Below are 11559 nucleotides of genomic sequence, written 5' to 3'. Positions count from 1 at the left end.
ATGGCAAGGGTATTTACACCCTCGCCACCATGAACGACAAAGAGATTTAAAAGCAGTGGAACGCCTACAATCTGAGGAAGTACTATGCGTGACTTCCCGCTACATTAAAGATTGAAGACTTAAGCAGCTCGATGGGCACCACCTCGCAAGCCAAGGGTTATCTAGTTGTTATACAGTTCCTACCTTACAGCTAAGTTCTCGTTCGTTTTACTCGTTTTTCAATGAGGAATTCAGAATTAATCTATAACTTGACTCAGCTGCATGTTTACAACAACTAATCACTATTGCACTTCAAAAGAAGACGGTGCCCTTCTTAAGGACTTATCGTAGAAATTGTGCCTCCCTAGGGACCAACTATGCTCTCCAGTGCGAGAGGGTAAACTCATTCCCTGACACCCATTTGGGTCTGCTTTCCAGTGCGAGAAGATAAACTAATTGCTCTCCAGTGCGAGAGGGCAAACAAATTCCCTGACACCCACATGGCTTTGTTCACCAATGCGGGAGGATAAATTTTACAATCTGAATATCTAGACGTGGATGAGTCAGATTGCCTTGGTGTAACTAGGTGCATGATGGCTTATGTTGGAATTCCTAGAAATAGCCACAATGGTCTTTTTCAAGGCTTAGCTAATTAAAGGATTTCGGGTCTTTTGGCCTAATCCGCAGGGAACCGGGCCTTAGAGATGGAGGAGGCACATTACGCAGTACTCCCCATGAATGGCTGCCCTGGAACCCTAAAACTGCTACCGAATGCACTAAGGTAGCCTACGGTTTCCGGAAGACTGCCTACGACTTGCCTTTCGAGCAGTAAAGCAACGCTAGACTCATACAACCACACATTCTTGAGAAAAGTTAAACAAGCTAGCATGCATATACGAAGCTTTATCCACTGCCGACATGCTATGTAGTCGATAAGTTTCACCTCTACCAAGTTCAGAATGATCATTTAGATCTATACTAATTCCTAAAGTGTAGTGATACTTGTTACGCAACCCATGTAATTGGTTACATAAAGAGCAATGAGTTCTCTTGAACCTTTGCTTATGAAATTCCATACAACCACGTACTTTTGATACAAAGGGTTAGCGAATTTCATGACCCAAAAATCTTTAGCATGTTGTGATGTAGGCCATTTAGCTCAAAGGATTGAAGAAAGCTAAGGTTAACAACCAAGTGGTCACGCAGACTCGTCCGCTTCTGTAAGTAAGGCGTCCGGCTGTCGACCCTATGTTTAACAAACTTGCAAAAGTTCTACACCAGCACCTATGGCTGCATAGCCTATGCAGGCCTGTCTACTTATAGAAAAGCAGCATGCCTGCGCTAGTTTAAAGGTCAAACGTTGGGCGTAAACAAAAGAAACAAAGATGAAGAAAAACAAAAGAAGCAAGTTTATTAAATTTTCTAGCAAAATTGATAAACAAATAGCAAATGCTAAAGGAGTTCAAGAAAAACAAAAGAAACAAGAAAATCCTAAAAGCTACCTAGAAGACTACCCTTCAGCAACTTGGACATCCAACAACTACTCGGTTACCATACCTTCAGCGGCCCCAACGCTCCCAGCAGCGACATCATCCAGCGCTTCACCCCCAACTACTCTAGCTTGGGCATCAACCTCTCTGATTGCTTCACCAATGAAGGCCTTAAAAGTAAAGGCAAACAAGTCTTCTGGAGAAATAGAAAAGGATTCGAAGTCTTTCCCAACAAACTTGAAGTCAGACGGCCTACCAAATAGATGATCTACATAACCCAGCTTGTAGAAATTGGCCTAACTTTGAACAAACGAAGCCTCGAGCCCAGCCTTCTCACATTTCAGCCGCTCATTCTCTTCGAGCAGATCAACATGGATGCATTGCAGCTCATCCATTTCTTTCTTCAAACTTTCGTTGATCTTCAATGCACCTTGGAGTTCTAACACTTGGGGTTTAAGCCTATCAACTACCTTCTTAAAGTTGATCACTTAGTTATAAGCAGCAATCAACTTTTCATCCTTTGCATAAGCAACGAAACGAATCTCAAAAGCGGCACGCTCAAGATCTTGAATATGAGGTATGTAAGATTCGATCTTTTTCTCTGCACTTTCATACTTAACTTGGATTGTGTCAAGCTTAATCTTCAAGTCAACAATCTCTTAGCGAGCAGTCTTAAGCTGCAGAGAAATGAAGGCAAAGATATTAAACCCCTTCAAAGTGACGAGCTCAAATTCCTATACTCACGACTAATTGGGGGCAGAATAACTGTTTTCTGCATCATGGCAAGTAGAGCAGTCTTTCTATACTCGATCGTATGCTTTGCAAAGGAACTTGGGCAAACAACCCCTATAACGCCATCGACAAACTTGGCACAAGAGTCTATGTCTTCAAGCAGATCTAGTTTCAAAAGCGCACAGATCTCAGCAGTCACCTTAGAAGCAAGTTTAGTGGATTTCTCACAGCTGCCCACGCGAACAGTCTCTTTCTTCCCAGCAGGCGAATCAGCCTCAACAGCAGGATGAGTAGGCCTTGGCGCCACTTTATCAGCAGAGTCCACCTTATTGTTCTTTATATTCGCAAGCCTATCCAAAGGTAAACCATACTTAGATCCCAATGGACACATTGGCACTAGGGGCATGACGGAACGTCTATGCTGAGCAATCCTATATGCAATTGTACTAACCATTTTTGGCATGGTAGATGCCACAGGCTTAGATCTAGCGACCTCATTTTTTCCTATCGGAAGAAGTCAAGTTAATCACAAGCCTCTTGGCAGCAGACGGACCCTCACGAGCAGTGGATGAAGTCTTCGATTTTTTCTTAACTGGCATCTCTTGAGTAGGCTGGGAATATCTCTTCTTTCCACCTTCATTCATAGTAGGTTCCACGATAGTGATCGGACAAGCCAATGCATCCGCCTTAATCATTTTTGTCTCCTCACTCGGGAGTAACCCATATTTCTCCTAACGAAGAGGACTAAGCAGCCAACACTATTCACGGTACTCAGCAGGAAAGCTCGACCCATGCTGGCTTTTCCCTAATTTTTTCTCTCGGACCAGCAGGCAGGAAACATGCATGCCTAGCATTCCAGCAACCCATGTGGCCCGTAACCTCCTTATTTTTCTCAATCACCGACCTAGCTCGCGTAAGATCCAATAGCCCAAAGGGCATGAGCCATGTGACTCACCTAGCATTGCGCCTCAGTGCCTCAATCTGCTGCCCTTGGCTCTAGCTAAGTTGAGTAGCCTAAGTAGTGGTCCCAGCCACAACACTCTTCGGTCCATGCTGAGCCGATTCCTGGCCCCTGTTAATCAACGTGCTGCACCACCCTGATGGTTGCTCCCCGACAACACTGTTTATGAAGAAGACAAGGAAAATTAAACTTTTCTTACCTCAGTGCGACACAGAGAAGACAAAGAAAGCAACGAAATACGGTCATTTGTATGGGCAAGTGCAGAAGATTGCTAGGGTAGACTTAAATAAACTTTAGAAGTGATTTATTTCCCTTTCCTAGAAGGATCTAATTTCTAATTAAAGAGGGAATCTACGCCAAGATAGGAAACAATCCTATGTTTCCTAAAGCAAGAAGATCTCTACACCTGCTGCCCTTTCTTGCGAGCAGCCCAACAGGTGTGAGGGCATTTGTGGAGAAAAAAATAATCAAGAAAAATATGGAGGTGACACGTGAACTTTTGGGTAAAAAGACAAAATTACCCTTAAGGCACACCGGGACTCCCACGTACATGCAACAGACAATAATGATTCAATCAAGGTCAAAGATGATCAAAATGGTATTCTTTAAACCCTCTCATCATTCCTCATCAAATCCTCACTCACAAGGTAACTCCCAATTATCCTTTTAAAATTGGGATTAATTATCCAAATTAATTGATTAATTTCCTAATTGATTGCAAGATATTATTTGACATAATATCTTGCAATTAGAGCCAAGAAACCACCATAAGTGGCCGGTCCCCATTTCTCCAAATAGGGCCGGCCACACTCCTATATATACCCCCTCATTTCTCCAAAAACCTAAGTCCAATTCTCTTCTAAAACTCTCTAAATTTCTTTAAACACTTTTCCCTCAAATTCTAACTTTAGCATCGAAGATTTTTCTGCCAAAGCCCCCCATTCATCGTAAGTGCGTGAGGCTTTTGGACTTAATCTTAGGTGTTATTATTTTGCAGGTACATTTTCGTCAAAGGACAAGACGGTGGAAATTTGTATCCACAATCTACATAATCTTGTTTTTAAAAAAATTACTTTACGAAAAAAATTATCCTAAATTTATTTTTTAATAATGTCGGGGTAAAAGTTTAATCTAAAAAGGTTGAAACAGAAAAATTCTTTCAAGGTTAAAATCTAAATTATCTAAATTAAAAATTTGAAATTTTAATCCGAAGATTGAACATGATTTAAGTGGACTACACCTCCTAAATATTTTAATTTCATTCTTCTCTGTTCATTTTTTGTAAGAAGCAATACTCGTGAAAATAATAAGAAACAAAATGGGAAAGAAACAAAAGAAAACCAAGTCCTCGACAATATCGCCCCCTTTGCACATCGGTGGCGCGGGACTCTCTGTAAGACCCAGACAATCGCAATCGACATGCTCTTCTTGTTAAATCTCAGCCTCCAATCCCTAATATAACTGACCAACCCCCAATTCCCAATCCCTCATGGCGACGACGTCGTATTCCCAACTCCACCGGTGCACTCCACTCTCACTCTCCCTCCCTTCCCCTTGCTCTTGTCCCTGCCGTCCCTCGCCCTCAAGAACCCTAGTATTTACTCGTACGTCGGCCAAATTGGGTAATTTGGATCTCTTTTTCGATGGGAATAGACGTCCTCTGGGGCTCGGCCGGAATGGAATTTTGGCGCGCCGCCGTGTACTTACGGCTGTGGCTCGGGCGGAGCCGGAGAACCTTGGCGATGACAATGCCAACCAGGTACTGGAGAAAAAGAAACAAAACGGATTCATTTTTGCTGTTAGTTTTTGGTTTTGCTGTGATTGGGTGTGGCATTTTGGTGAATTGGATTAAAAATTAAGGTGGAGGTGAATTTGATTGTAAGTTGTGGTTTTGGCGCTTAAAAGGAACTTGCTTTAGTGGATAAGATTGGTTGGTAGTAATAGGAATATTGGAATTTGGAAAATTTTGCGGAGTACAATTTTGCTCACCGCCCAAGTGGTGATATCACGTTGATTGTCGTTGGATGAGTGTGATTTAATCTGTGTAATACATAAATCTCGAAATTTAATAAGCAATCAATGTGGTGGCGAGCTAAAATATTCCTTCTTTTTGCACCATATTGATCGTTTTGGGAAATTATCGGTCATAATAGTATTAAGACAATGCATGCTAAGAACTTTAAAATTTTGTTTTTATGGGTAAGGTGATGAATGTGAAGTCTTTTGAAGGGTCTTGAACAATGAAATACACGGAGTAGGAAGTTATCATGCAGTGCTGTGGTATATATGTGATTTCAAAAGTGATCTAGAAATAGTTTTGTAGTGTTGGTGAAAATATTCTCGAACTTAGCTACTGGGGGGGTTCTGCTTGATTGAGTTTTACGAACGCATTTTAGTTTTCTTTTGAGATGTTGCATGTTTTATTGAAGGAATGTACTGAAATGGGTATGTTGTAGGAAGTCCACAAAGGCCATAAATTGTCATTGAATGAGGATGTAGTCTCAGAGCATCAACAGAAAGCAAGTCAGTTAAAGAAAAGAATTTTCTTTGGACTTGGTATTGGGTTATCTGTTGGCGTTGTTGTGTTGGCTGGAGGATGGGTGTTTGCAGCAGCTGTGGCGGCAGCTGTTTTTGTTGGTGCACGTGAGTACTTTGAATTGGTTAGGAGTCATGGAATCACTGAAGGAATGACACCTCCACCTCGATATGTATCACGAGTTTGCTCTGTAATTTGTGCTCTCATGCCTCTAGTAACCTTGTAAGATCTGTAATCTCGAGTGGGGATTTTTTCTGTATAATACTTTATTACTTTCCATGTGTCGATTTTATTCATAATATTATTGCCTTTTGAATGTATGTGTTGGAAGATGGAAATAAAATTGTAGTTAGTATCTAAGGTTTGTCCTCTTGAGATTTTTTTTTCATTTGTTATGGAAACCATGTCCCTGTACTCACTGCACTGCGAAACTATTTTTTTATTGGGGCAGGTTAGAATGGGTTTAAGAACATGTGGACAAAGAGTAACCCAATTTACAGGTCTCTGCACATTCCATTATCATTGCAGGAATTTGTTTGATGTGTATTAGTATCTTAGTTGGAAGCTGGAAATAAAATTGTAGTTAGTATATAAGTCCTCTTCTTGTGAGAATTTTTTTCATTTATTATAGAAACCATGTTCCTGTACTCACTGCTCAATGAAACTATTTTGTATTGGGGCGGGGTATGGATTTAAGAAATTGTGGACAAAGTGTAAAACATTAATATGTAAATTAGGTTCAGACCAATTTAGTCTCTGCACATTCCACTTATCATTGCAGGGGTTTGTTTGATGTGTATTACATTAAAATTCTATGGCTGTCACTGCAATAAATTTGAATATGGCTGTGGAGTTGGCTTTTCACAGTTACGCTTTCATTTGTTGAGCAATTTAACTCTTTCATACTACTTAAACTTGTATTTATGGATATGTATGGAATGGGATTGGAATTCTTAGAATGGTATTGTTGTCTGAAACTTGCAATAAGTGTTTATTGGTTGTTTCATTAGATTGTCTAAAATAATGCTTTTTCATTCATCTTTGTTTCAATTATGTTAACTTTGAATCAAAACATTTGTCTTAATATGTAGGCATGAACTTCTGTTTCCGACAGGTGATCACTATTGATTTATGATTAGAATTTCCGATGTGTGGGCAGGTATCGCGGACAGATTGATGTTTCTGTCACATCTGCTTCCTTTTTTGTTGCTATGGCGTTGCTTTTACAGAGAGGAAATCCTCGCTTTGCACAGCTTAGCAGCACTATGTTTGGGCTCTTTTACTGTGGTTATCTTCCTTGTTTTTGGGTTAAGCTTCGATGTGGTCTAGTAGCACCAGCCTTGAACACTAGTAAGACGTTGGGCTTACATATTTCTAAAGAAAAGTTGAGCGATGAATTTTTTTGAAATGGGCACTGAATTTACCTGTTCTACGTCAAGCTTTGGTTCTTTATTAGTTTGTTCTTTGGTAGGAATTGGAGCATCATGGCCCATCCTTCTTGGTGGACAAGCTCATTGGACTGTTGGTCTTGTGGCAACCTTGGTTTCTTTCAGTAGCATTATTGCAGCCGACACTTGTGCCTTTTTGGGTGGCAAGGTATCCATGCAGCTCATCCATCTTCTCTCTTGTTTTATTTTTAATATTTTAAAGTATCTTCCTTATCAAGTTGCTTGTAGAACTGTTGTTATTGCATGTGCAAATTTTATTTAAAAGGTTGTGCCACAGTTATTTAAGGAACACATATTAAAGGCTCATCTTGAAATAAAGTTCAACAATCAGAACTTTCCATTTTTAAGGTTTACCTGCCATCCTTGCAAAAAATTAATGAAATCAGAAGGGATATGACCATTTAAACTTCGATCATTTTAGTGTTTATTTTGTCCCAATTAGATCATTGAATTACAGTGTTGAGTGGGCCCCACAAAGTGTCCCTCAAAAGAGCTTATATGAGGGATCCCTCAATAGAAGGGGACTCCAGGTATTATTGCCTCCAATCATGTGCAATCACCAGTCATCATGTAACTAAAGCTTAGTGTGGCTTTTGTTAGCACTCTGAACAGATTGGTACATAACGACTCCTAGGTGTTGTCAACAAGCAGTTATAAATATCCTGGTGGCATGAACAATTCAATTTCAAGGATGAATATTCCTCTTAAGAAATTGAACCTTGACTTTGACTTTTGAAAAAAATGTCATTGATTTAATATTTGGAAACAGAAGTGAAGACTAGCAAATTTTGAGGTTATGTATTTGCTAAAGGTTGTATGTACCCTGCATTTCAACTTTTCTGAAGTGATTGTTTTCCATCTTAGTGAAGGTGTGATAGGTTTTGTTCCAGAAAATTATATAATCTGACAAATCAGTTTTTAGTTTGTTAATGTGTCACTGTGCCTGAAACTTATTCAAAAGAATTTTTCCATTTTAGCATCCAGCTATACATCTCAGTTTTGGAGATGGTTGCAATTTTGGCAATTAATATGAGAAGTTGGATAAGTCATCTTAAATTTCAAGATGCAAGTACTTCTATTTACCAATGACATACTGTGAAGGACTTCCTTGTTTCATGGTATTTGTTGGTCGCATGCCTGTGATAACATCTTGATATAGCTCTGTACATGCGCAGGCATTTGGTAGGACGCCCCTAACTAGTGTTAGTCCAAAGAAGACGTGGGAAGGAACTATTGTAGGCTTGGGTGGTTGTATAGCCACTTCTGTTGTGTTATCAAGGATTTTTTGCTGGCCAAAATCTTTGCTAAGGTATTCAGTTTTATCTGGTGAAATCTCTAGTTCTGTACAGTTTTAAAATATGTTTAATGTGCATTTGTTTTGTATTTTGGATTGTTTTCAGTGCTATAGCTTTTGGATTTCTCAATTTTTTTGCGTCTGTCTTTGGTGATCTTACTGAATCAATGATCAAACGTGATGCGGGTGTTAAGGACTCTGGGTCTCTAATACCAGGACATGGTAATACCCTTCAGCTCATGATTAGTCTTGTGCTAAAGCATTTAACTTTTGGAAGTTTTTGAGAAAATGCATTATCTGTTATTTGATGCAATACATACAATATTGTTCTTCTGAGAGTTGAAAACATAATTTGAGGATTTGGGCTCTTTATTAGATCACATATGGACCGATGAGATGCAAATTAGTTCATGTATTTACAAAATTTGTATATGATCTAAAGACCAATACGGAAGTCCTCAAGTAGGGTCCTTAAAGGAAGGCCTGTTTTGCTGCTGTTACTTGTTAGATCATGTCTGGATGACTTGAGACTATTTGAGATGAATTTCCCTCATTTTGTGTCTCAGTCCTCCGTTAAGAGCCTTGCATAAGACCTTAGAACCCCGAAAAACTCTATCAAGAGCCTCTGGTAAGAGCCTTACATGAAATTGTCCTCCGTTTTCATCCCCTGCTCAATGCTCTTCTTCTTCAACTTGTCAACCCCCAATGTTATTACTTTTTAAAGTGTCAAATAATGTTTTCATTTATATCTCTTTACCTATTTGGGATATATGATTTATACCCATCATCTTCCACGGTTGTAATTATTGCCTAGAATATGGGGCATGTCCTTGAACTGTCATTCTAGAAAACGTTTTTACCCCAAAATCTATGGGCCGTCTTTTTTGGTTGCATGACATATTCATTCATGCTGCTGTGTTGATTCACGCGGTGTTGCTGTGCAATCTTTCTATGGTCTCCTGAAAAAGTTGTCTAGTTGCCAACCATGACAAAGCCTTGTATTGATACAATTACTGTTTGTCTTCTGCATATTGTGGTTTTACGTGATGTTTAGGTCTGGCATGCAGTCCATGCTTTTATGTTTTCCGTCGACCCTTTAGTAATATCACTCTCTTGAAGTTAGTGATGGCATGCTGCTCATATGATCTATGTCATTTTATTTTATTTCAATACACATTGCAGTATATATTATATAGCTAGCATGAAAATTTTGATGGTCCTATTAATAATTATTTTATCAACCAACATCTAATGCAGGTGGAATACTAGATAGAGTGGACAGTTACATGTTCACAGGTGCACTTGCGTACTCCTTTGTCAAAACCTTCTTGCCAATGTATGGAGTTTGATAGAAGTGTTTTGTCATCGCTGATTGAGATTCCAAACGAAATTATGGCCATTACAAAGTGAAACTGAGGTTGAAGAGTTTTGGTTACCATCCATGTGCTAACCTTCAGGCTGCAAGCTTGTTGGAGGGACGATTTCTTCCCTTTAATTATCTCCGAAACGGCGCTTGAGATTTTCCAAGTTCATTTTATTCTGATCTAGATGCATTCTAAAATCATTTTCCTCGTCAGTTGTAAGGGACTTGAGGTTACGTTGCCCGGCTTAACCAGGTCCTGATAGTCCTCACCGTACTGCATGTTTTGAGTTACACGGCATCGCTTGTACTTCAATCTAGTTACCCGGAGTCGCTGGTAGCATGGATCGTTGTCGACGCCTACAGTAGAGATGCTTTGAGCCATTGACACTAGTTTCTTTTCAACAGTGATTTATTTTGATTTTATTTTGTATATTTACGTCGAATAAGGCTCATTATGATTATTTTTAAAGTGTACTGCTGTTGTGAAAAATAAGATAAGTTGCATCATTCTATAGAATTCAATTTGTTAGTGTGTACTGACTCTCAATTTTATATGTACAAAGCTTGCGCAAAGAACTGTGTTTGTACTTTGAAATACTTGGCATGCTGATGGTAATATTAGAGGGACCATTTTTTGTACCATATTAGCGTACAACGAAAGCGTTATTCAAACGCCTCAATGACATTAAGGATAAACATCGTGTTTTGAACACATGACATTGTATATAGTTTCATAATCCAATCCGCTTATAATTTCATAATCCAATCCGCATGGGACCAATGCATGATTTTAAATCCAAGATAAAGGAAAACATGCAACAATATTTACGTACTCATACTGCCATGCATATTACGTACACAAAAACTACTTGCTAGGGCATTGAAAATTCCCTACCTTGCCTCGAACTCAAAGCAGTAAACAACCACCGTCCATAACCACCACAGGGTGACTCAGTGGTTGGGGAAAAATTTCTGACCCGTATTCCATACGGCATATCCCCGTTCGATTCCTGGCGCTAGTGAATCACACGATGGTGAGTAGGAGGAGGCTAAAATGCATCTGTAAGTTTTACCAACCCCCGAACGGGTGGACTGATGTGAAACTAGTTCCCTTTTTGATAATAAAAAATTAAAAATAAAAAAAAATAAAAAAAAAACACAACCACCACCCATGTAAAGTTTTGATAACATTCAAATTAAGACAATTTATACTTTTTCAAAACGAATGCAAATCCCTAATCATTGAAATTTTGGCTTAGCTATAGTTGTTAACCCATAATTAAAATCTTTAATTAATCATTTCTAAGTTGAAAGTAAGGTAGCTTAGATCATCAAAATTTGTCAAACTTTGTTCTTATATTAGAGAAAACGAAAGGCTTACTTGGACAAGGCCCCTTTCCTACCATCACACACTACATTCTTAGTTTAATTCTAACTGAATTATAATTGATCGTTGGTCAGCATTTTCTGCGACGCGTGAACTATATATAATAGAAAACAAAGAAAGTCAATCTCTTACCATATATCCCCAAGAACCCTAATAATTGAAGAAAAGTTGTCATCAATCAGTCCAAGTTGCCATCCACCAGTTCAAGATATATATATGAGTATCCCAACAGATATTTATAGGCCGGGCTTATATGTTTGTATCTTTTATTGTTGTACAATCCTTAATCTTTGCTTTATTTGAGAATGTGTTATTAGGTTAAAATTTTATGAACGACGAGTGTTGATAAAAATATTTTCGGGATTGGAG

The 11559-nt window shown here is 39.0% G+C and overlaps 1 protein-coding gene across 1 annotated transcript; it reads left to right on the top strand.

The window, feature by feature from the left end:
* Nucleotides 1-4651: 4651 nt before the first annotated feature.
* Nucleotides 4652-10320, top strand: LOC103941425 (phosphatidate cytidylyltransferase 4, chloroplastic). Its single transcript, XM_009351618.3, has 7 exons — nucleotides 4652-4921; nucleotides 5619-5920; nucleotides 6858-7048; nucleotides 7170-7294; nucleotides 8322-8455; nucleotides 8547-8662; nucleotides 9698-10320. Exons 1-7 carry the CDS (start codon nucleotides 4652-4654, stop codon nucleotides 9787-9789), a joined length of 1230 nt encoding a protein of 409 aa, XP_009349893.2. The 3' UTR covers nucleotides 9790-10320.
* Nucleotides 10321-11559: the final 1239 nt, after the last annotated feature.

Source organism: the organism of the source record quoted next, unplaced genomic scaffold (assembly GCF_019419815.1).
Source record: "Pyrus x bretschneideri cultivar Hongxiangsu unplaced genomic scaffold, Pyrus_bretschneideri_v1 Contig43, whole genome shotgun sequence".
Classification (NCBI taxonomy): domain Eukaryota; kingdom Viridiplantae; phylum Streptophyta; class Magnoliopsida; order Rosales; family Rosaceae; genus Pyrus; species Pyrus x bretschneideri.
The sequence above is the reverse complement of the archived record's forward strand: the minus strand, read 5'-3'. Positions and strand labels throughout refer to the sequence as shown.